The sequence below is a fragment of the Oryctolagus cuniculus genome, chromosome 12 (assembly GCF_051225735.1).
Source record: "Oryctolagus cuniculus isolate XC-2025 breed Fujian yellow rabbit chromosome 12, ASM5122573v1, whole genome shotgun sequence".
Classification (NCBI taxonomy): Eukaryota; Metazoa; Chordata; class Mammalia; order Lagomorpha; family Leporidae; genus Oryctolagus; species Oryctolagus cuniculus.
In genome coordinates this window covers 86,311,706-86,336,810 of record NC_142878.1, presented here as the reverse complement: position 1 = coordinate 86,336,810, position 25,105 = coordinate 86,311,706, and the positions used below count along the sequence as shown (strand labels likewise).

Here is a 25,105-nt window from a genome sequence, read left to right as displayed (position 1 = left end):
GGCCCGACTCCAGGGACCCAGATCCCAAAGTTCCTTGCCAAAGGCTGTGGCTCCCTGATCTACCCTTTGAGGTTGGACTATATAACTGATGTGGCACCAAAGGCCTAAGTGGTGGCAAAGAAAGATGGAGAGACACGTGGAGCTTGTTCACTCAGACTGAGATCCACATCAGCTGTGTGTGAGGCCAGGCCTGAGGCAGGTCAGAGTGATGAGAGTTCAGGCCCAGTGTGCTCACCCTGAACCCCACGTTTTAATCTAGAGCTCTGAAGAACTGGAATAGTCAACTCAAACCAATTTTCTAGGCCACTTTAAATGTTGAATTATAGCTTCAGCTATAATTTTTAAATATTTAAATAAATGCGATACAAGTCCTCATTTTCACTGCTGTACCAGGTCCCACTGTGGGATGGGACTTGCTCGTGGGACAGGTTTGATTTTGAGAATTTTAATATTTTAGGGGACTTCAAAATACTCGTAGAAAAAAAAAAACAGAATAGGAATTAAAAGATAATGGAGACCAGCGCCGCGGCTCACTAGGCTAATCCTCCGCCTAGCGGCGCCGGCACACCGGGTTCTAGTCCCGGTCGGGGCGCCAGATTCTGTCCGGTTGCCCCTCTTCCAGGCCAGCCCTCTGCTGTGGCCAGGGAGTGCAGTGGAGGATGGCCCAAGTGCTTGGGCCCTGCACCCCATGGGAGACCAGAAGCACCTGGCTCCTGCCATTGGATCAGCGCGGTGCACCGGCCACAGCGCGCCAGCCGCCGCGGCCATTGGAGGGTGAACCAACGGCAAGGGAAGACCTTTCTCTCTGTCTCTCTCTCTCACTGTCCACTCTGCCTGTCAAAAAAAAAAAAAAAAAAAAAAAAAAAAAAAAAAAAGATAATGGAGGGACGCCGCTGTGGCGTAGCGGGTAAAGCTGCTGCCTGCAGTGCTGGCATCCCATATGGTCGTTGGTTCAAGACTCGGCTGCTCCACTTCTGATCCAGCTCTCTGCTATGGCCTGGGAAAGCTGTAGAAGATGGCCCAAGTCCTTGGGCCCCTGCACCCGTGTGGGAGACCCAGAAGAAGCTCCTGGCTCCTGGCTTCAGGTCAGCACAGCTCTGGTAGTTGCAGCTATCTGGAGAGTGAATGAGCAGATGGAAGACCTGTGTGTGTGTGTGTATGTGCGTGTGTGTGTGTCTGCCTCTCTGAAATTCTTTCAAATAAATAAATAAATTTTTTTAAAAAAGATAATAGGAGGGGCAGGTATTGTGGCCCAGCAGGTTAAACTGACACTTGAGATGCCCACATCCCATACTAGAGTGCTGGTTTGAGTCCTAGCTACTCCACTTCCAATCCAGCTTCCTGCTAACATGCCTGGGAGGTAGCAGAAGATGGCCCAAATACTTGGCTTCCTGCCACCCATGTGAGAGACCTGGTTGGAGCTCCTGGCTCCTGGCTCCTAGCTATAGCCTGGCCCGGTGCTGGCTGTTGCTGGCATTTGGGAAGTGACCCAGTAGATGGAAGATCTACATCTTTTCCTCTCCCTGCCACTCTGCCTTTCACATAAAGAAGTAAATACGTCTTTAAAAAAAAAGATAATGCAAGTTTTCCATAACCATTTTGAAGCTCCCTTGTATAGTCATCCTTTGGGATCCACGGGAGACAGGTTCCAAGCCTCAGTCCTAACCTCCCTGAAGACAACAAAATCCGTGGACACTGAAGTCCCCCACATAAACGGTGTCATATTTGCACGTAACCTCTGCACATCCTGTCCTACACTTTAAATCATCTCTAGATCGTTTATGACGCCTACACAGTACAAACACTATATAAACAGCTGTTAGGCTGCATTGTTCACAGTCATGACCAACAGCAGAAAAGGCTGTCCATGTTCAGTGCAATATTTTTTTCCCCTGAATATTTTCTCTCCATGGTCGGTCACGTCCAAGAGTGTGAAACCCACTGCCGCGGAGAGCTGACTGTGGGTGACAGGGTTGAGCTGTGGGTGGCAAGTGTGTTAGCCGAGCAGGGGTGAGACACAGGAGTGGGAAGGGAGGTAGCAAGCTCGCGGCGTCCCAGTCCCCATCACAGACTGCAGAGACTGCAGGGGCGCAGGAAAGCACAGCCGGGCCCTCCTTGCCTGCACGGAAAGCAGGGCTCGGCAGTGGGAGGAGAGGACAGAGCAGGAACTAGGGCACGTCTCAGATGTCAGCCCCGCGACGCACGGGGCCCAGCTGGCGGCAGGTGACAGACTGGTTTCTGCAATCCAAGCACAAAGAACAAGGTGCTCCCATTTCTCCCTAGGGCTGCTCTGTGTCCCGTCGAGGGAAGGGCTCTTTGGGAAAATCTCCCTCGTCTCGCCTCGATGTGCTGCCTGACAGCGCACAGCAGCAGCGTATTGTTCAGGGCCAGTGTTCACTGAGAACCTGTAGCCGGGATCAGGCCTGCCTAGAATCCATTGCTTCCTTTAAAGTTTTGGTTCTTATCACAGGGATCCCGTCCCGCAGTTCACTTAAAGACACAGTTGCAAGAGTCACCTGAAGTCACACTGGTCCTGCAATTCCTTGTGAGAAGAAGATGTGTGTTTATTTAATTTTTTTATTTGAAAAGCAGAAAGAGAGAGGAGAGAGAGAGAGAGAGAGAGAGAGAGAGATCTCACCTGCTGCTTCATTTCCCAAATGCCTGAAACAGCTGGGCCCAGGCTAGGCTGAAACCAGCAGTCAGGAACTCAGGCTAGGTCTCCCACCTGGGTGGCGGGGCCCATCACCTGCTGCCTGCCACGGGGCCCATCAGCAGGAAGCTGGAGTGAAGACACAGCCAGGACTCAGACCCAGGCACTCTGAGTGGGATGCAGGAGCACCAAGCAGCATCCTGACCACCACGCCAAGCACTTTCCCTGCACCTGGGAATTCTGATTTCTCTAAAAAGATTCATTCTTTTATTTATTTGAAAGGCAGATTTACACAGAGAGGCACAGGCATAGAGAGAGAGAGGGAGAGAGAGAGAGGTCTTCCATCATCTAGTTCAGATGACCACAACAGCTGGAGCTGTGCTGATCTGAAGCCAGGAGCTTCTTCTGGGTCTCCCACATGGGTGCAGGGGCCCAAGCACTTGGGCCATCTTCTACTGCTTTCCCAGGCCACAGCAGAGAGCTCGGTAGGAAGTGGAGCGTCAAGACTCGAACCGGTGCCCATATAAGATGCCAGCACTACAGGCGGCAGCTTCACCCACACCGGCCCCTGCTTTTTGATGAACATGGGCTTTCTGTCTCACATGATTCATAAGTGATAAATCATAACATTTATATACTTAGTGGGCACGGCTGCTCCTTCCCTTACTCTCCCGGAGCCATACTGTTCCAGCATTCTGCTATGAATGGCACTGTGGTGTGGCGGGTAAAGCCGTTACTTGCAGTACTGGCATCCCATGTGGGCGCTGGTTCGAGTCCTGGCTGCTCCACTTCCAGTCCCGCTCTCTGCTATGGCCTGAGAGAGCAGTGGATGGCCCAAGTCCTTGGGCCCCGCACCTGTGTGGGAGACACAGAAGAAGCTCCTAGCTCCTGGCTCCTGGCTTTGGATCGGTACAGCTCTGGCCACTGTGGCCATTTGGGGTGTGAACCAGCAGATGGAAGACCTCTCTCTCTCTCTCTCTCTCTCTCTCTCTCTGCTTCTGCCTCTCTGTAACTCTGCCTTCTTTTAAAAACTCAATAAAAAAATAAAAAGGCACTTTGCAGATGAATGACGTGTGCGTTACATATAGTAATTCAGTCGGCTGTAAGATACATCATGGGTGTGTGTGGATCCTTGTAACCTGACTCAGCACTCGCGTACTTGGTATACCTTTTATTTCAATGGGTTCTCCTTGCAACACATGGTCCCAGATGAGATTATTCTGTTTCTGCTGTAGACATTCACCAGCAATTTGCTGAAGCTGGAGGAGAAGGCGTTTCCAGTTACCCAGATCCAGGTAGCATTGGGGTTCCAGGAAGAAGGCAGAGCCACAGTGAGCCCCCCAACAGGAGAGGACTCAGAGCCACCAGCTGCCATGCCAGAGGCAGTGGGGACAACAGTTTGCAGGGAGTAGGCACCTTATGGGGTTTCTGTTCAGCCTGTGCCTCCTTCCCTAAGATTGTCCACCCAACCCCCTTCTGCAGGGGCGGGCCAAAGGTATCACTGTCACCCCAAGTGCCCCTGCTGCTCTGGGCACAGGTGATCAAGGTGGACACTCCTGACACAAGTGGAGACAACCCGATGCCCTGTCCCAGACACCTGGAACTGGGACACTGGTCAGTTACAACTGGATCCGGAACCAGATTAGCACACAACAGAGTGTTGGCCTGGCCATTTTCACGACGTGCCCTGGGAGCCAGCACACTGAAACCGTGTCGGGGAGGAAGAGAGATGAGAAACCAGGGCATCCCGAGAGGAACAGGGAGGTGGCTGTCTCCTTTCCCAGTGGCCTCTCGGGGCTTTGTTCCCACCCCACGAGGCCTGGCTGCCCTTCCTGCCCTGGGCCATGTCCAGTACACGCTCCATTTAACTCAGGCAAGTTGGAGATGGCTCTGTTATTTGAGATCCAAGGTGCCTTGGCTAAGTCAGTGGACTGGCAGTGGAGGGGGCAGGCATGCCAAAGCAGGGATTCCGGTTCTACAGAAAGCGTCTGCCTGTCGGTGCCCAGCCCGATGGTCCCCTCACACTGGCCCCTCCAAAGGAGAAGCGCACCACACAGGTCATTCTTGCTGAAGATAAAATATTGTAACAGATTCGCGTTTATCCTTGAAACGGTGTGTCCTCTTAGTCACTTCCTGACGCACTTTGTCACGTGGTGGGGGAGAGAGTGGCATCATGGATGGCACACCTAGATTTTGTCAATTGTTCTATAGGAGTGTGTGTACTCGTGGCTGTCACCGGCCATGCAAGTTGCAGCAATAAAACAAAGCAAAGCAGGCCGGCGCCGCGGCTCACTGGGCTAATCCTCTGCCTTGCGGCGCCGGCACACCGGGTTCTAGTCCCGGTCGGGGCGCCAGATTCTGTCCCGGTTACCCCTCTTCCAGGCCAGCTCTCTGCTGTGGCCAGGGAGTGCAGTGGAGGATGGCCCAAGTGCTTGGGCCCTGCACCCCATGGGAGACCAGGAGAAGCACCTGGCTCCTGCCATCGGATCAGCGCGGTGCGCCGGCCGCAGCACACCGGCCACAGCGGCCATTGGAGGGTGAACCAACAGCAAAAGGAAGACCTTTCTCTCTGTCTCTCTCTCTCACTGTCCACTCTGCCTGTCAAAAGTAAAAAAACAAACAAACAAAAAAAAACCACACACACACACATAAAAACAACAAAGCAAGGCAGCACAGGCTCTGGTCTCACCAACTCCTCCAACAAATGGAGAGTCCCGCTCTGGGGGCACCTGACACACACCTGGGCTCTACCCCAGGCTGAGAGACAAAGCCTGGGCTGAGCTGAAGGCTTGAGAGAACTGTTTCTAGTCACTCGGGTGACACGGTTAGGTTCCCCTCTGATGTGTGCTGCTCTGGTCAAAAGCACTGGTTCTGAATTCTGGCATTTGCCTTCACCCTGGGACCAGAGCGTTTCAGTTTGGATTCCCTACGTGGAACCTAATTTCTTGATTCCCCAGGCTTCAGTCTTGGCCTGCATAACCCAAGCAGAACTCTCATTTGCTTGCCTAGTCCCCCAGGGAGTACACCCGAAACCCAGACCAACCCTTGGCCGGTCTGAGACACTCGCACTGTTCTTCCCAACATCTCCCACAACTCCACCACAGCCATCTTCTTCCCTGCAAATAATCAGCTGTGCTTAATGAGAGCCCCGCCATGGGGGCCAGTGCTGTGGCGCAGCATGTTAAAGCCCTGGCCTGAAGCACTGGCATCCCATATGGGCGCTGGTTCTAGTCCCGGCTGCTCCTCTTCTGTTCCAGCTCTCTGCTGTGGCCTGGAAAGCAGTAGAAGATGGCCCAATTCCTTGGGTCCCTGCACCCATGTGGGAGACCTGGAAGAAGCTCCTGGCTTCGGATGGGCGTGGCTCCGGCCGTTTCGGCCATCTGGGGAGTAAACCAGCAGATGGAAGACCTCTCTCTCTGTCTCTAACTCTCTTTGTAACTCTGTCTTTCAAATAAATAAAATAAATATTTAAAAAAATAAATAAATAAAAGAGAAATGAAGCCCTCCCTTTTGCCAACTGCTAGATCTTTCTAACCCTGAGGCTCTCAATGGTCCCACGTTACTCCCACCATCTTTATCTGGGCACCAATTGCAAGGCCTGGCAGGCAGCAGGTGACCGAGGGGCAGTGCGGTATGGCAGAATGAGGGTGACGGGAGCATGGGCATCTGAGCACACCCTGCTTCAAATTCTTGCTCCAGGGACAAGTTTCTTAATTTCTCTAGAACTCAAAAGGACTGTTGAAAGTATTATAGGGCTGGTGCTGTGGCATGGAAGGTTAAGCCTCTGCCTGCAGTGTGGGTAGCACATGTGGGTGCCAGTTCAAGTCCTGGCTGCTCCACTTCCAATCCAGCTCTCTGCTAGGGCACCTGAGAAAGCAGTGGAGGATGGCTCAAGTGCTTGGGCCCCTGCACACATGTGGGAGACCCAGAAGAAGTTCCTGGCTCCTGGCTTTGGTTTGGCCCAGCCATGGCCATTGGGGAGTGAACCAGTGGATGAAAGATCTTTATTTATTTAATAAAAAAATAAATTTTTAAAAAGGGAAGTATTATATGAGACAAAGTACCTGTTAACATTTAGTAGGTATTTAATACAACATTTCTGTATTTCTCTCCTGTACTTAGATTTTTTAAAACAGCTTTATTGAGATATAATTCATACACTATTTAATTCTCTGATTTAAAATGTTCAGTATGGGGGGCCGGCGCTGTGGTGCAATAAGGTTAATCCTCTGCCTGTGGCACCAGCATTCCACATGGGCGCCGGTTCGAGTCCCGGCTGCTCCACTTCCAATCCAGCTCTCTGATATGGCCTGGGAAAGCAGTAGATGATGGCCCAAGTCCTTGGGCCTCTGCATCCACGTGGGAGACCAGGAGGAAGCTCCTGGCTTCTGGCTTTGGATTGGCGTAGCTCCAGCCATTGCAGCCATTTGAGGGAGTGAACCAACGGAAGGAAGACCTTTCTCTCTGTCTCTCCCTGACTGTCTGTAACTCTACCTTCTACCTCACAAATAAGATACATAAATTCTTTTTTTAAATGTTCAGTCTGGGGTGTAGTTTGGCCCGGCAGGTAAGATGCTGGTTGGCAGGGCAGGCATTGTGGTACAACAGGCTGTTTGGGTGCTGATTCAAATCCTAGCTACTCTGCTTCCAATCCAGCTCCCTGTTATTGTGCCCGAGAAGCGGTGGATGATGGCCCAAGCCCTTGAGTCTCTGCCACCCACGTGGGAGACCCAGATGGAGTTCCAGTCTCCCGGCTTCAGTCTGGCCCGGTCCTAGCTGTTGTGGCCATTTGCAGAGTAAATAAGCAGGTGGAAGATTTCTCTCTCTCACTCACTCACTCTTCCTTTCAAATAAATAAATAAATCTTTTTTTTTTTTTAAGATACTGATTGGGATGGCCACATCTCACATCAGTCACATCAGAACCCATGGGTTTGATTCCTGCCTCCACTCTACATCCCAGTTTGCTGCTGATATAGACCCTCAGCGGCAGCAGTGGTGGCTCAAGTACTTGGGTTCCATACATGTGGAAGACTTGGATGGAGTTTCTGGCTCCTGGCTTCAGTCTGGCTCAGCCCTGGCCATTGGGCACTCGGGGAGTAAACCAGTGAATGAGAGCTCCCTTTTTTTTTTTTTTGTCTTTCTCTGCCTCTCAAGGAAATAAACCTTTAAAAATTTTGAAGTCAGCATTGTAATAAAGTAGGTAAAGCCCCAACCTGTGACACTGGCATCCCCTATGGGATGAACCAATGTTCATGCCCTGGCTGCTCCACTTCCCATCCAGCTCCCTGCTAATGGCCTGGGGAAAGCAGCAGAAGATGGCACAGATGTTTGGACCCTGCCACCCAAGTGGAGCTCCTGGCTCCTGGTTCCAGCCTGGCCCAGCCCTGGCCATTGCAGCCGTCTGGGAAGTGAACCAGCGGGTGGAAGATCTCTGTCTCTCCCTCTTTCTCTCTAACTCTGACTTTCAAAATAAATAACTCTTTTAAAAATGTTAAAGTATACAGTTTAATGGTTTTTAGTATATTGAATGTATTCACATTTCTTAAGGTGCAATTAAAGCATGAGGGATATGAGGCTTTAGCTGTTACAAAAACTTAGGATTTTAGTCATCTGTAAGTGGATATAAATCACTAGCGTGATACTATTGCATTACCAAGAAAGCATGTGTGATGTTGGGCTGTGCTGATGCACACGCGAGGCTCAGAATAGGATGAGTAACAGCTCCCTGTCATTCTGAGCTGGCAGTGGATTCCGCCATTGGGCCTATTTTAAGAGGAATTTGAGCAAACTGGAGCATGTCCAGAGAAATGTGAAAAGAGGATAAGAAACCACAAACATCATTTGCAGCAGCCGGCACTACTCATCCTGGAGGAAAAAAAGCCTACGAGGGTTTGAAACACCATCCTCCGTCAGCACAAGGGCGTTGATTAGAAAGTGATTGACAGGGACTTCCAAGCCCGCTTCCCGGGCCAGAACCCCAACAGGTGAATTGAAGTTAAGCAAGTAGATTCCAACATGATATAAAGAATAACTAGAACTGCCTAAATTGGAGTGGATCATTCCTTCCTAATTCACAATTCTATATTTTGTATATGACCAATTTTTTTATTTTTAAAGTAGATATATTTTTACTTATTTATTTGGAAAGCAAAATGACAGAGAGAGGGAGACACAGAGAGATCTTTGTCTCCTGATTGACTCATTAAATGGCTGTAACAGCTCTGTGGGCCAGGTAGAAGCCAGGAGCCAGGAACTCCATTCTGATCTCCTACATGAGTGGCAGGGGCCCAGACACCTGGGCCATCTTCCACTGCTTTCCCAAACACAGGGAGCTGGATCAGAAGCACAGTAGCTGGGACTCGAACTGGCACTCTAATACAAGATGCCAGCATTGCAAGAGGCAGCTTAACCTACTGCACCACTAACCCCCATGTTGTTTTGTAAAAACCACTTTTTTTTTTTTTTGACAGGCAGAGTGGACAGTGAGAGAGAGACAGGGAGAAAGGTTTTCCCTTGCCGTTGGTTCACACTCCAATGGCCACCGCGGTCAGCGCACTGCTGCCAGCGCACCGCGCTGATCTGATGGCAGGAGCCAGGTACTTATCCTGGTCTCCCATGGGGTGCAGGGCCGAAGTACTCAGGCCATCCTCCACTGCACTCCCTGGCCACAGCAGAGAGCTGGCCTGGAAGAGGGGTAACCGGAACAGAATCCGGCGCCCCGACCGGGACTAGAACCTGGTGTGCCGGTGCCGCAAGGTGGAGGATTAGCCTAGTGAGCTGTGGCGCCAGCAAAAACCACTTTTTAAATGTATTTGAAAGGCAGGCTTATTCACTTCCCAAATGCTCCCCACAGCTCAGGCTGGGGGCCAAAGGCAGGAACTCAACCCAGGTCTCCCATGTGGGCGGCAGGAACCCAATCACTTGAGCCATCATTGCTGCCTCCCAGGGTCCACATTAGCAGGAAGGTGGAACCAAGAGCTGGAGCCAGAATTTGAACCCAAACACTCGGATTGGATGCAGGTGTCAACCGCGAGGCCAAATGCCCACCCCTGCCATATCACTGACAAGCCAGAAGGCAGTGTCTGTTCTCTTTCTCTGTGATGCTTTGCGCCCATGGAGCTCCAAGGATCATGCAGGTACTTTTCCCTTCAGGGCCAACCATCCAGTTTGTGGATCGGTGTAGGAGTCCATTCTTTCTTCTATCTTACATCCCTGCTCCCTGCTCTTTGATCAGAGGGTAGACAAAAGGAGGCTCAATAATGTGGATATTTTATTAGGAGTCCTGGTGATAATGGAAATATTCCTAAAGTAAGACTTGAGCGTTTGTTCCCCCGATAACAAGACTGAGTTCATCTCTTCCCAGTGCTCTGTAAAGTGATGGGAATACTTACACTACAGAAAACAGCAAACTCCAAAGATCGCCAGCCAAATCTCTCCCCACTCCCAGCTCATTTTCTAGTACCCACTGCTTGAAGAGTCCACACTGCCCAGAAACTACAGAGCTTGGCCCCGTTAATGGTGACAGGTCTGCTACAGAATCTCGGACTATGTGTCTCTAGGAAACATACCCTGAGAGCCAATGGTGTTCAGCCTTCACATGAGGGCAACGCAGAACCGAAGTAGTTGGAGTGAATGACCTAGTCCTGGAAGAGTGGAACACTTAGGGCAGACTATTTGGGGTGGACTAGGCACACTCACAGCTGCCTTGTAGACCACAGTTTTCTTAGGAAAACTCATACTAACTGCAGTCGTACATGTAAGGAGCCTATCTCTAGTGCACAGCTACTTGTGGAACGACTGTGGACACACAACAGGAAGACATCTCCCAGAGGAAGACAATCTCTCTGCTGGCCAGCGCTGGTCCTGCTCCACAGGCTTCTTGTACCACCTGCTGGACTCTGCAAGAACAATACATCCACCTTTCCCCTCTCAAAAAGTTTTTATTTATTTATTTGAAAGGCAGAGTGATAGAGGAAGAGGAAAAGATCTTCTACCCACTGACCGCTCCCCAAAATGTCCACAACAGCCACAGCTGGGCCAGGCCTAAGCCAAGAGCTGGGAACTCAAACCAAGTCTCCCATGTGGGCAGTAGGAACTCAAGCACCTGGGCGTCATCCACGCCTTCCTGGGCGCATTAGCAGGAAGCTGGATGGGAAGCAGAGCTGGGACTTGAGCTGAGGCACTCTGACATCGATGTGGGGATCCCAAGCAGAGGCTTAACTCACTGTGCCACAGTGCCACTTCTCTTTCTCTCTCTCAGCATTTGATTCAAAAGTTAAAGACTCCAGCCCCTGTTTTCCCCAGATGGAACATGTTTGTGATCTTCCTGAAGGCAGCACTGTTGTGAAGGTGCTGCATTTTGCAAGGCCATGTGCAGGAAATCACTATTAGCTTAAGATTCTCAGAGCCAACTGATTTCTTCAGAGCCAACAAGCACAAGGGAGTTGGCGTTTATTGAGCACTGAGAATGCACTACTTCCTTTTATCTTCATAGAACTTTACGAAATGGGCATAAATATCTCCCTTTTAAAGATGGAGAAAGGACCTAGGGAGGTTTAGTGGCTGTGAAAGCTTCTGTGCTCTGAGCAAAGAGGGCTTACACTGCCCACTGCTGTGTATACTGCAGACATCCCTCACATAGTTGAGTGAGGTTCTCAACGTGAATACGTAGGGCGCCATTCTGCTCCATACTTTGAGCCCTTTTACCCATTAGCCTTTTAATCAGCTTTGGCCTAATGGAAAAACAGGATGCATCTCATTCATTTTGCCTGTACACGCTTTCCAAGGGAAGAGAAAGCAGAGCTCACTACGGTTTCTCATTAACCCTGCAAAGACTTCAAATTATTTTCCCAATTTTAGAAGCAAGTTAACTGAGATTCGGCCAGCATTCTGCAGCCTTTTACATTTCATCACACCGAACTGGGATAGAGAATTGATTGAAGGTGTGCACAGGAAGGACCTGGTGGGGTGGGCACCCTGGCACAGCAGGTTAAGCCACTGCTCAGAACGCTCACAGCCCATATCAGAGTGCCAGTTCAAATCCCGGCTGCTCCACTTTCAACCAGATATTACTGCTACTGTGCCTGGGAAGGCGGTATATGATGGTCCACGTATTTGGGTTCCTGCCACCCACATGGGAGAAGACAGAGTTCCTGGTTCTTGGCTTTGGCCTGGCCCAGCCCCAGCTGTTGCAGGCATTTGGGGAATGAACCAGTGAGTAGTTCTCTCTTGTTGTGTCTCTGTCACTCTACTTTTCAAATAAATAAATAAATCTTTTTTTAAAAAAATAAAATAAAAAACAGGCTCTAGTAAAGTCATAACTGGAAGATAAAGATTCTGCATGAACTAGATGGAACAGTTAGTCATCCAAACATGACCATTGAGGCAGTTATGCTGAGTGTGGCACCCAACTGACACATTCTAGAACGCCTATTATGCACTGTGCCAAGTATCTGGGAGATGAGATCAAGTTCCAATCATCAAGAAGTCTGTCTACAGGCTTTTAGGGAAAAGAAGACACAGACATAGGAAAAGGGATACAGCAGTACAACAGCATAAAAAGGGAAGCCCGTGTGAGACGGCAGTGGCTACTGGGAAATGGCTAATGTAGGCAAGAAGAGTTCAGGCAGGGGAAAGATTGCATTTTCATCAATTGCTTCTGACCTTAGCATCTTCATAAATCATTTTTACTACGAGGCACGGGGTACAGTGCAGTTTGAGAGAGCACCTTGCCTCTAAGTAGCTCACTTTCTTCACTGGAGACTCCAGCAGAGAGAGAGAGAGAGAGAGAGAGAGAGAGAGAGATTGCAGGAAGCAATCATGGGGGAGATGAGGGGCAGGCCAGACACCTGACTAGCAGAGCAGGAGGCAGGACATGTGCTGGAGATCCCATCTGACTAACAAGCTTGACTATTGTGAAATACCAGTTAGGGGCTGGCACTGTCACACCGTGGGTTAAGCCGCCATCTGCAGTGCCAGCATCCCATATGAGCGCAGGTTCGAGTCCCAGCTGCTCCAGTTTCGATCCAGCTCCCTGTTAATGTGCCTATGAAAGCAGCAGAAGATGGCCCAAGTGCTTGGGCCTTTGCACCCACGTGGGAGACCAGAAGAAGCTCCTGGCTCCTGGCTTCAGCCTGGCCCACTTCTGGCCGTTGCAGCCATTTGGGGGGGTGAGGTGAACCAGCGGATGGAAGACCTCTCTATCTCTCTTCTTTCTCTGTGTGTAACTCTGTCTCTCAGATAAATAAAACAAACCTTGAGAAAAAAGAAAATTAAAAAAATTAATGTTTCTTCTTCCCTGTATTTTCCCTTTTTACTCTTTTCAAACAGACTTTGCTTTACAAATTTGAAATTAAATTTTTTAAAATTTATGTGAAAGAGAGAGAGAGAGATTTTCATCTACTGGTTCACTCCCCAAATTCCTATAATAACCAGGTTCAGGCCAGGCTATAGTCACGAGTCCATCTGGGATTCCCATTTGGGCGGGGGACCCAAGGAGTTAAGCCATCATCTGCTGCCTCCCAGTTGTACACTAGTAGGAGGCTGAATCAGAAGTGAGGTGGGACTCAAACCCTGGCGTTCCAAGGGGCAGCTTAACCCACTGTGCCACAGCGCCCACCCATGCTTTACAGTCCTAAGCCCTTCAGAGAACTTACAGCAGTGGTTCTCAGCTCTGCTTAATGGAATCACCTGGGAGACCCAAGCTCTGCTCTCCTCTCCTCTCATCTCCCCTCCCCTCCCCATCCCTCCCCTCCCCATCCCTTCCCTCCTCTCCTCTCCCCTTCCCTCCCCTCCCCTCCCCTCCCCTTCCCATCCCTCCCCTCCCCTCCCCTCCCCATCCCTTCCCCTCCTCTCCTCTCCTCTCCTCTCCTCTCCTCTCCTCTCCCCTCCTCTCCTCTCCCTCTCTCTCATTTGAAAGGCACAGAAACACAGAGAAATAAACAGGCACAACCAGAAATCATCCATCCATTGGTTCAGTCCCCAAGATGCCTGCAACAGTCAGGGCTGGGCTAGACTGAAGCTAGGAACCAGGAGCTCCTTGGGTGGCGTAGACCCAAGTTAAGCACCCTCCAAGTATTCTTGATTTAGGTGATCTGGAGGCTCCTAATGTGCACCCAAGTTTGAGCATCACCGATTTAAAGGGTTCCTAGATCTGTTACAGAGAGTGAGATTAGATGCAATGAACAAAATATTTTTAAAGAAGCAGGGAACGTGGGGTGCTTTTCTCTCCAATGTAAACAAGTAAGCCTTGCTTTCTTTCCTTGGTATAGCAGGAGTCTGGGTGCCAGCACTGTAAAAGCTCCACTGGGGGTGTAGGAAGACTCACGAAAGGTGGGCCTGGCGGACCTGGGCCAGCGCTCGCAGCACAGACGTGCTCACGAGTCACCAGGGGTCTTGTGAAAATGCATATGCTGCTTCAGCACGTGGGGTGGGGTCTGAGTGTCTGGATTTCCAGAAAGCCCAGGGTTGATGGCCATGCTGCAGGTTCACAAGGTGGCCAGCCATCTGCACGTCTAGGCCTGTGGGCTCTCTGCCTTAATATTCCCTACTCGCTGCAAGCAGTACAGCAGAAGCCACACCCATCAAACCGCAATCACCTGGCTGGACTGATGACTGAGGAGCAGAGCGATCCCATCTGCAAAGCCTTCTGGGCTGCAAGGGGGAAGAGAGGGGTGGGTGCTTGGCGCAGTGGTGAGTTACGAGCCCGCGTGGAACACCCGCACCCGGTACCAGAGTGCCATGTGCGAACCAGCTCTGCTTCTGATTCCAGCAATTCTGCTACGGTGCACCCTGGGAAGCCACAGGTGATGGCTCAAGGATTTGCATCCCCGTCACCCACGTGGGAGAACTGGGTGAGTTTCCGGCTCCTGGGATCAGCCTAACCCAGCCACGGCTGTTGTGGGCATTTGGGGAGTACACCAGTGAATGGAAGATCTCTCTCTCTCTCTCTGTCTTTGAAATAAAATGTGAGTAAATAAATAAAACAAAAGAGGAGTACATGCTGGTGGGGAAGTCCTGGCTGATCACAGATGGCCCATTCAAAAGGGGTGACTGAGAAACATTTATTTATTTATGAGATTTATTTATTTACTGGAAAGTCAAAGCCACACACAGAGACAAGGAGAGGCAGAGAGAGAGAGGTCCTCCATCCAGCTGGAGCTGAGCCAATCAGAAAGCCAGGAGCCAGGAGCTTCCATTGGGTCTCCCACATGGGTGTAGGGGTCCAAGGACTTGGGCCATCTTCTGCTGCTTTCCCAGGCCACAGCAGAGAGCTGGATCAGAAGTGGAGCCGCCGGGACATGAACCAATGCCCATTTGGGATGCCGGCACTGCAAGTGGTGGATTTACCCGCTATACCACAGCGCTGGCCCTAAGCAACATTTCAAGAAGGGGCTATCTGCAAGATCTAGACAGCCTGAAAGGAAACCCAGCGAAGGAATCGGAGGCACCGCCCCTCAGCCACTAGGGCCAAGAGGGGAGGAAGGACAAACAGGAAGCCCTGAGAGGTGGAGGAGGGGACGCCTAAGGCAACCCATTGGCTTTTGAGAAACAGCTAGATCCTGGGCAGTATTACCACACTCTCTGGTTTTGGACTGCTGCCTCCTAGTGGCCCAATGCAACTAGAGGCTGGAGGGCAAGGAGCTCAGTGAAGCACCCATCAGAATCAGCCTCCTGGGCAAGAAATATGTGAGTGTGCGTGTGTGCGTGTGTGCATACGTGTGTGTGCATGTACATGTGCATATACATATTTACAGTGCCAGGTTCAAGTCCCAGATATCCACTTTCGATCCAGTTTCCTGCTAACACGCACCCTTGGAGGCATCACATGGTGGCCCAAGTACTGGGACCCCTGCCACCCACATGGGAGACCTGGATGGAGATCTGTGCTCCTGGCTTCCACCTGGCCAAGCTCTGGTTGTTGTGGCTACTGGGGGAGTGAACCAGCAGATGGAAGATCTCTGTCTCTCCCTTTCTCTCTGTCACTCTGCCTTTCAAATAAATAAACAAATCTTAGAGGGGGGGGGAGAGAGAGAGAGAGACTTTTCTGAGCATCTTACAAAGTACTTTAAAAGATAGGGATGTGAAAAGTTATATTTAGGTTCCCCACCTCACACTCTGAATTTTCTTTTTAAAAATTTATTAATTTTCACCTAATTTGAAAAGCTGTGAGAGGGAGGGAGGGAGGGAGAGAGGGAACTAGAGAGAGACAAAGAGAGAGAAAATGAGAGAGACTTAGAGATATCTTTCATCTGCTGGTTCACTCCCTAAATGTGTGCAATAGCTGGGGCCGAGCCATGTGGAAGGCAAGAGGCCAGAATTCACTCTTGGTCTCTGACATGGGCGGCAAGGATCCAATCCATCACCTGCCCTTTCCCAGAACACTCGTTAGTAGGAAGCTGGATCAGAAGCAGAGTAGCCAGGACTCGAAGCAGGGGCTTTGATATGGGATGTGGGTGTCCCAAGCAGGACTTAGCAGCGCCTGTCCCTCTGAATTTATTTTTAAAGATTTGTTTATTTGAAAGGTAGAGTGATGGGGGTAAGAGGGAAGAGACAGACAGAGGCAGAGAGACTGAGATGAGACTCTCACACCCACTGGTTCACTCCTCAAATGCCCATAACAGCCAGGGCTGGGCTGGGCCAGGCCAAAGCAGGGCACTGGAACTCTGCAATGCCCAACACTCTCTGAATTTCTGAAAATCAAAGCCAGTCCCCTAGCAGTCTCCTGGGGGAGAGGAGGGCCTGGGCCGGAAGGGGAGCCCAAGGGACAGGCGGGGCCTGACCTCCTGGCGGCGCGCCCCTTAGCACCAGCTCAACGGCAGGAAAAGAGGGAGCAGAGGGGGCTGCACTGCTGAGGTGAGGGGAGCCAGGCACCACCCGGGAGATGCCTGAGGCACCTTCGCAGGCCCGGCCAGACAGAGCTTGAGGGGCCCGCGGGCAGTCAGCAGGATTCCTACACACACACACACACACACACACCTGCCGAGGGAGGCCAGCAGGGAGCTCCTCCTGCAGGGCTGTCCAGAGGGACCCCGGGGCCGTGCCCCCCCACCCCCATGTGACCCTCCATCTGCTGTCAGTGCAGAGGATGCTAAGGAGAGGCTGAGCTTTGGAGGAGCAGGCAGTCAGCAATGGAGTCCTGATCTCCTTCCCCCTCCCCCTCCCTCTCCCTCTCCTCTTTTTTTTTTTTTTTTTTTGGAAAGTCAGAATTACACAGAGAGAGGAGAGGCAGAGAGAGAGAGGTCTTCCATCCAATAGTTCACTCCCCAGTTGGCCGCAATGGCTGGAGCTGCGCTGATCCGAAGCCAGGAGCCAGGAGCTTCCTCCAGGTCTCCATGAGGGGGCAGGGGCCTAAGGACTTGGGCCATCTTCTACTGCCTTCCCAGGCCATAGCAGAGAGCTGGATCAGAAGTGGAGCAGCTGGGTCTCGAACCAGCGCCTATATGAGATGGATGCACTTCAGGCCAGGGTATTTACCCACTGTGCCATAGCGCCAGTCCCCCCCGCCCCCCATTAAGATTTATTTATTTATTTGAAAGTTACAAAAAGAGAAAGGGAGAGATATCAAGAGAGAGGTCTTCCATCCATTGGCTCACTCCCCACATGGCCACAATGGCTGGGGCTGGGCCAGGCCTGGGCTAGGAACCAGAAGCTTCTTCTGGATCTCCTACGAGGGTGCAGGGGTCCAAGCACTTGGACCATCTTCTACAGGCCCCTGCCCCTCTGCCCCCGCAATCTTCTTGATACTGAGAATTTTATTTGTCATGGTTCCTCTGAGTGTCTTAGAGGTGGAAAGGTTTTGATACTGTGCTGGGCATAGGTTATATCTCGTAAAAGCAATAACTAGGCCTATTGTTAGAGATTGCTCAAAGGGCTGGCAGCGTGGTACAATGGGTTAAGCTACCACCTGCAACACTGGCAAACCATATGGTTGCAGGTTCAAGTCCCAGCTGCTCCACTTTTGATCCAGCTTCTTAATAACACACCTGGGAAGGCAGCTGGGCTCCTGGTTTCTGGCTTCAGCCCAGCCTAGCCCTGGCTGTTGTGGCCATTTGGGGAAAGAACCAGCAGACGAAAGATTTCTCTTCTTCTCTCTTGGTAACTCTGCCTTTCAAATAAATATTTTTTAAAAAAGATTTATTTATTTGAAAGGCAGAGTTACACAGAGAGAGGGAAGAGAGAGAGAGAGAGGGAGAGAGAGAGGTCTTCCACCTGCTGGTTCACTCCCCAATTGGCCGCAATGGCTGGAGCTGCACCGATCCAAAGCCAGGAGCCAGGAGCTTCTTCCGGGTCTCCCACATGGGTGCAGGGGCTCAAGGACGTGGGCCATCCTCCACTGCTTTCCCAGGCCATAGCAGAGAGCTGTATCGAAGAGGAGCAGCCGGGACTAGAACTGGTGCCCATATGGGATGCCGGCGCTTCAAGCCAGGGCTTTAACCCACTGCGCCACAGCACCGGCCCCTTAAATAAATATTTTTTTAAAAAGAAATTGTTCTGGGATGTGCTAAAATAAATTCCAGGTTAATTAAAAAGTTAAAGAATACTTATCACAACAAAACAATCAGAAGAAAGCATGGATGACTATCTAGTTGATCTTAAGATGACCAAAGCCTGTCTAAGCACAATAGCAAAAAGGAAAAGCCAACATATTTGAATTGCAAGTTTCTGTGTGTGCACACATGAATACATAGTATTAAAAACTTCCAGGAGTGGGGGCTTGGTGTAGTGCTTAAAACAACCACTACTAAGTAGTAAATAAATAAACACTTCTGTATAAAAATCTCCAAAAATTGGGGCTGGTACTGTGGCATAGTAGGCTAAATCTCTGCCTGCAGCCCTGGAATCCCATATGGGCGCCAGTTCATGTTCCAGCTGCTCCTCTTCTGATCCAGCTCTCTGCTGTGGCCTGGGAAAGCAGCAGAAGATGGCCCAAGTCCTTGGGTCCCTGCACCCTTGTGGGAGACCTGGAAGAAACTCCTGGCTCCGGCTTCAGATCAGCACAGCTCTGGCTGTTGTGGCCATTTGGGGAGTGAACCAGAGGATGGAAGACCTCTCTGTCTCTCCCTCTGTCTGTAACTCTACCTCTAAAATAAATAAATTCTTTTAAAAATGTTTTTAAAATCTCCAAAAATTAAAATGGGAAGAAGTTGAAAAAATTTTGTAACAAATGATAAAGTGTTCATATTCTTAATATGGAAGGATTAAAAAAAGAAAAGAAATAGATGACCATTCCAATAGAAAGGTACCAGTGGCTAATAAGTATCTGAAAAATAGTAACCAAAACAGTGAACTATGACAAAAATAGTACCTAGTATTTCTGAATTGACTGAGAAACAGAAAAATATCTAATAATGTCAAGAGCGCATAGAAAGGGACATTCTCGTGTATTTTCATCTAAACTGGTTTGACTTTTCTGGAGGAAAATTTTAGCAATCTACATTATAAACCTTAAAATGTCCCTAACTTTGGATGCAGCAATTCTTCCCTCGGATTTTTTTTTTTTTTAAGATTTTATTGATTTATTTGGAAGGCAGAATTAGAGAAAGAGAGATCTTCCATCCACTGGTTCACCGCCCCCAAATAACCGCAATGACTGGGGCTGGGTCAGCCTGAAGTTTCATCTGAGTTTCATCTGGGTGGGTCTCCCACGTGGGCACAGGGGCTCACGGACGTGGGCCATCTCCCGCTGCTTTCCCAGGTGCAGTAGCAGGGAGCTGGATGGAGAACTGGAGTACCTGGGACTGGAGCCAGCACCCATGAGGGATGCTGGCGTCTCAGGCGGTGACTTAACCGGCTTTTGCAAGTCTGAGCCAGACCTCCCTGGGCTACAAGGCTGTGGGAACAGGGCTGTGTTCCTCCTGGGGCCTCTGGGAGGCGGGGGGCATGTTGATAATTTCTGGTCTCTCCCCACAATCCTTGGCTCCAGCTCTCTTCCATCGTCAGAACCAGGAACATAGTGCCTATCAGCCACTTCCTCCATCACCGAATCTCACTCTCTCTTCTCCCACTTGGGTTTACAGTGGGCCTACCCAGATAATCCAGGATAATCTCCCTAGATTAAACTCAGCTAATTAGCAACCTTAATTCCACCTGTCAAGCAACTACATCAATGTCTCTGGAGGCCAGGATGCTATACAACTGTATTGTTCTATAAATGTGTCTGCATGAAAATATTTAATATTTGTTAGTTCTTAGTTTTAAGCATTATTTAAAAACCCAAACTTAATTGTACTTCAGGGTATGGTTGCAATGAGTTTCTATATTCATGATAATGTAGGAGAATCAGAGGTAACAGGGAGCCACGTTCATTATAAAGTAGTGGGGGGATCACAGTTTAGACAAGATTCTTCGCAAGAGGATTCCAACCACGGAAAACCCACATCCCAGGAGCTGGTGTTGCGGGGCAGTGCACCTGCAGGGCCTATGAGCCCCGTTCTAGCCCTGGCCGGTTGGCTTCAGATCCAGCTCCCTGTGAGTGGCCTGGGAAAGCAGAAGCAGATGGCCCAAGCCCTTGGGTCCCTGCCACTCCTGTGGGAGACCCCGACAGAGTTCCAGGCCCCTGGCTTCGGCCTGGCCCAGGTCTGTCCCTTGTGGCCATTTGGGGAATGAACCAGCAGATGGACGATCTCTGTTCCCCTTCTCTCTGTGTAACTCTACCTTTCAAATAAAGAAATTTTTTTAAAAACCCCAAATCTCAAATCAACCTGTACACCAAGTGAATTAAAAAGTAAGCATACAGCTCAAAAGTAAACAACGTTTCTGGTTAGGATTTTTAGTGTTTTATTTTTCTGCATTTCCCAAAACGTTTAGCATTGCACGTATTCCTCTTGCAAAGACAAAGGGATTAAGAACGGCCGGCCTGGTCCAGGGCCTCCCCAGTTTCTTAGTCTTTGGTCATCCGCGCGCACACCGACCCCTCCAACTGGTCACAGCGGAACCACCTCCCGTCAGGCGGTGACGTTCGCCACGCGGGAAGCCTGGCGGAACCCCGACGGAGCCCCTTGAGAGGCGCAAGCCCCCCACGCACAGCCGTCAGAGCCCGCCTCTGGCACCGCGCGCAGCCCGTGGGCCGCCGACCCGCACATAGCGGCGGGAGCGTCCCCCACGACCACCGAGAGGAGCGCCTAGAGCGGACGGCCCGGCCCGCCGCTCCGCCCCGCCTCTTCCCGCCTCCTCTGTCCCGGAAGTTGATGCCGAGCGCCCGCTCGCGTGCTGTCACTAGGGGAGTAGCCAGAACCAGCGAGAGGCGCCGGGCTCGCGGACCGCCGACATGCCCGTGAGTTGTTTACCTCGAGCTCGGAGGGTGTTTGGGGCTTGTCTGTCTGTCCAGGGTAGGACGGGAGGGCCTCCGGGGCCCCGCTACGTTGCCCGCCGAGCGCGGCGCAGCGACTCGGGTCGCCCCGCGCGCGGCGTGGCGGGCTTGTCGGGACTTGCCCAGGCATGGCGGGCCCTGGCTGGGCGGGGAGCGGGCCGCGCCGCCGCGGGCCGCCGGCTGGGGTCTGGTGGCCCGGAGGGGGAACGGCGCCCTTCGCCGTTGAGCCCCTTGGTGTTCGAAGGGGGCGCCCGCGAGGCTGTGGTCGTCGGGGTCTTTCGGCTCGCGCCGTCTGACGCGATTTCCTGCTTGTTAAGGAAAAAAAAAAAAAACCTGCCTTCGCAGTTGCTTTACTTACTGATTCCTTCAAGGGCGGCCACGCCTCGGTCACCGCTGTCGGATCGGACTTGGAACCCCGCGGGCAGCCGTGCCCCGGCGTGCGCGCGGGCGAGGCCGGGGCGGGGGTTCGGTTTCTGTTGGGGATTGTGCTGCCCGCCGGTGTCCGTCAGCGTAGCGAACGGGCCCGGAGCAGCCGCCCTCCCGGCCGAAGCGTGGCCTCCGCTGAGTGGCCGTGGTTTGTGGTCCACGTAGGGTCCCGTCCGCCGGCGCCCTGGTCTAACTCTAGTAACGATCCTGTGTGTATTTTTTTTTTTTCTTTTAATTCAGTTGGCTAGAGATTTACTCCATCCCTCTTTGGAGGAGGAAAAGAAGAAACATAAAAAGAAACGGCTAGTTCAAAGTCCGAATTCTTATTTTATGGACGTAAAATGCCCAGGTAAAAATGTCACACCTTGATTGTTCTCTCCATAAGGAAAATTTCTTTAGGATTTGCTCTCTTGGTATGTGGATTTAGATATATCGAAACTTGGATACCAGTGAGGTTACAGCGTTTTCAGAATAAACGAGTGCAGAGACCAAGTCCTGAAGCTGTTCGCAGGCTGTTTGATGTCTCCTGCTGGGATGTCCGCCTCAGGTCGCGCTGCCCAGGGTGGTGGCCTAGCCGTATGTGACTAGTCAACAGGGGAAAAGCCACCTTGCTTATATGTTGAGATGATCAAGTTTTGGAAATACTCAGTTCAGCAGAATATTGTTTTCACTTTTAAAACAATTTAAGTGCCTACTGGGAAAGTTTGTTACATATGTGACCTGCTGTCAGCAGCACCTAAGTTCTTAGTGTTTCCAGGAAGCACGGGGAGATTGACTGTTACACAATAACTGCGTGTTATCAGCAGCTTGTTGAACAGGTGCTGTGTTTCCTCAGCTTTCCGTCTCCACTGCCCCACTTTTTAGGTTGCTACAAGATCACCACGGTTTTCAGCCATGCCCAAACAGTGGTTCTTTGTGTAGGCTGTTCTACAGTTTTGTGCCAGCCTACAGGAGGGAAGGCCCGACTCACAGAAGGTATATCTGTGTCTTTATTAAAGGGTTTAAGAAGGTCTTAAATTGATAATGACCAAGAGAGTTTTTAAGTTTTATTTATTTGAAAGGCAGAGTGACAGGAAGGTGGGGATAGAGGTATCTTCCATCCACTGGGTCATTCCCCAAATGGCTGCAACAGCCAGGTCTGGCCCAGGTGGAAGCTGGGAGTCAGGAACTCCATCCTGGGTGCCAGGGGTCCAGGCACTTGGTGCCTTAGCAGGAACCTGGATCAGAAGTAGAGCAGCCTGGACTCAAACTAGCACCATGAAATGGGATGCCGGTGTTACAAGCAGCAGCTTAACCCATTGTGCTACAGCGCTTGCCCCCAAATTAATACTTGTATTGTGTGCTCTTTTAGGAAAGAGTGTCCTGATGAATTGGATAAGTGTATATGTACTCTTGTCCTAGCAGAGAATTCCTTTATTATTTTTCTAAGTTTGGAACACCAATTCTTTTGTACTTAGCTTGCTTAACTTGGAGTAAATTTACCTAAATGGAAGAAAAAGAATAACTATATTTAGGACACAGGGATTTTTAAAACCATAGGATTTTAAATTTTGTAAATATTTTGTTTCATATGTATTTGGTACATAAGATTGACTTAAGATTTTTTTTTTAAATCATTATTAGCTAAGCAACAGATAACTGATGTGTAAATTTAAATGCCAGAGGTTCTGTTTTTATTAGCAACTACTGAATGGTTACCACAAAATCTCATTTTCAGTCCTCTTTAACTTGGAATAATAAGGGGGAAAGTGTATATATCGTTCCATAGCAATACTTGCAGATTCACAATTCAGTAAATTTGCTTGTGATATTCTGGGGAGCTGTGATTTTCACGTTCTCACCGGAGGAGTTAAAAGTGGAATAGCAGCAAATCCAAGATCTATATCTGAATACTAAGTTGGTAATACTTCTCTTAAAGTGTACTTGGAAGATTTTTGAAACATGTCATCATGCCATGATCTTCGAATTTTGTGCCTGTATGCTGACAGATGGTACAAAGAGTACAGTTGTATCAGAGTTTTCCTAACAGATCTAAAAAGAACTCTAATCCAAATTACTCTTTTGGGAAAATTATTCAGAATAGTTTGAAAAAATTAAGAGTTCATCTTCCAACAGCTTGCATAAAACAGTTTGAACTGTTGTATTGAAAAGAGTTACAGTTGTAGTCCTATCAGAATCAACTCAGAAGGTGGGCGTTGGGGCAGGTGAAGCCACCACTGTCATACTGGAGTCCCTGGGATTGAGTCCAGCCTGTTTCTGGTGCAGCTTCTTGCTAAAGCGCCTGGGAGGCAGCAGATGGTGGCCCAGTTACTTGGGAGACCCAGATAGAGGTCCTGGCTTTGTTTGGCCCAGCCCCTACTGGCATTTTGGGAGTGAACCAGTGAAAGGAAAGTCTCAGATCTCTGCCTTTTAAATCAATAAAACTTAAACTCTGATACAATATAGCAGATTTCTGCTATAAAAGGATAAATCTGCATATAAATATTAATTGACTATTCTTAAATTTTAAGTGTTTTACTTACAGTTTTTGTCACTAAATAACACCAAGGGTAGAATACACGTCTGTTTAATTTACTCTTATGATTCCTTTGCAGGCTGTTCCTTTAGAAGAAAGCAACACTAGTGACCCACACAACCTCCTGGATTTGTGTTCTCACAGAAAGCCTTATCATAAGTTCAGTGATTCTAGTGAATCTACTAAGATAATGTAATTTTGTTTGATTTTATAAGGTATACAAGTTATCCCCTATTTTGATGTCAGTTTTTCAATAAAGTTTTGATTATGGGCAAATCCTCTCTTTTTTTTTAAATGTGTGTGAGTGTGCCATGTATATGCTGTGTGAATCTGCATTAAAAATTTAAAAGTGTGTTCTGGGCCAGTGCTGTGGCGCAGTGCATTCCATATGGGTGCCAGCTCAAGTCCCAGCTGCTCCACTTCCTGTCCAGCTCCCTGCTAAAGTGCCTGGGAAAGCAGCAGGAGATGGCCCAAGTGCTGCTTGGGCCCCAGCACGCTCCACATGGGAGACGCAGAAGTTGCTGACTCCTAGCTTTCGTCTGGCCCAGCCCTGGCTGACGCTGCCATTTGGGGAGCAAACCAGCAGATGAAGATCTCTCTCCCTCCCTCAAACTCTCTGAAATAAATCCTCAAATTAAAAATGTGTTCTGATTAGTTTGTCTAATTTATGAGGGGAGACCAGTAAATATTAAATTTTTAGTCCTTTTTCAAATTGTTATGGACTAAAGGTTTCCTTTTAGGTGTTTACAGCTACATATCACGACTATAGGTAGAAGTTGTTACCTAGGCGGAATGTGCGTTTGCTGTTGATCTGTGCTTAAATATGTTTTCAGTCTTGCTTCAGAGTCAGTGGCACAATAGCAAGTGTTCTGAGTTTATTTCTGCTCTAGGTATTCTGCCTCTCTTCCTCTTATTTTATTTCCTTTTTCAACCTCACCTTAGAATTAGAATACTTTTGTCAAATTTTGTTAAAGCTTGACGTTTACAGTTTTTCTTGGGGATAGTTTTAGTCTCGACAGGAACAGATCTTAGCTGCCACTGCCTTCTAGACCCAGAGCCAAGGATCCTCAGCCTCACCCTGTTCAGTGTTCTGTGTCCCTGAGTGTCTAATGTTCTCATTTCACATTTTACATCTATACTGTCCATTTAGATGGAGTGTGTAAGCATGACTACTGGGTCATTTTTTATTCAATTTTTCTATA

The 25,105-nt window shown here is 49.7% G+C and overlaps 1 protein-coding gene across 1 annotated transcript; it reads left to right on the top strand.

The window, feature by feature from the left end:
* The first annotated feature begins 20,832 nt into the window (after positions 1-20,832).
* On the top strand, positions 20,833-24,179 carry RPS27L (ribosomal protein S27 like). Its single transcript, XM_002718188.6, has 4 exons — positions 20,833-20,926; positions 21,629-21,737; positions 22,253-22,363; positions 23,983-24,179. The coding sequence occupies exons 1-4, from the start codon at positions 20,921-20,923 to the stop codon at positions 24,009-24,011; spliced, it is 255 nt and encodes an 84-aa protein (XP_002718234.1). The 5' UTR covers positions 20,833-20,920; the 3' UTR covers positions 24,012-24,179.
* Positions 24,180-25,105: the final 926 nt, after the last annotated feature.

Excerpts from the sequence above, each read along its gene's own strand:
- RPS27L (XM_002718188.6), top strand. Across the intron at positions 21,738-22,252 it reads TATGGACGTAAAATGCCCAG|GTTGCTACAAGATCACCACG; the intron begins GTAAAAATGTCA and ends CCCACTTTTTAG. Across the intron at positions 22,364-23,982 it reads GAAGGCCCGACTCACAGAAG|GCTGTTCCTTTAGAAGAAAG; the intron begins GTATATCTGTGT and ends ATTCCTTTGCAG.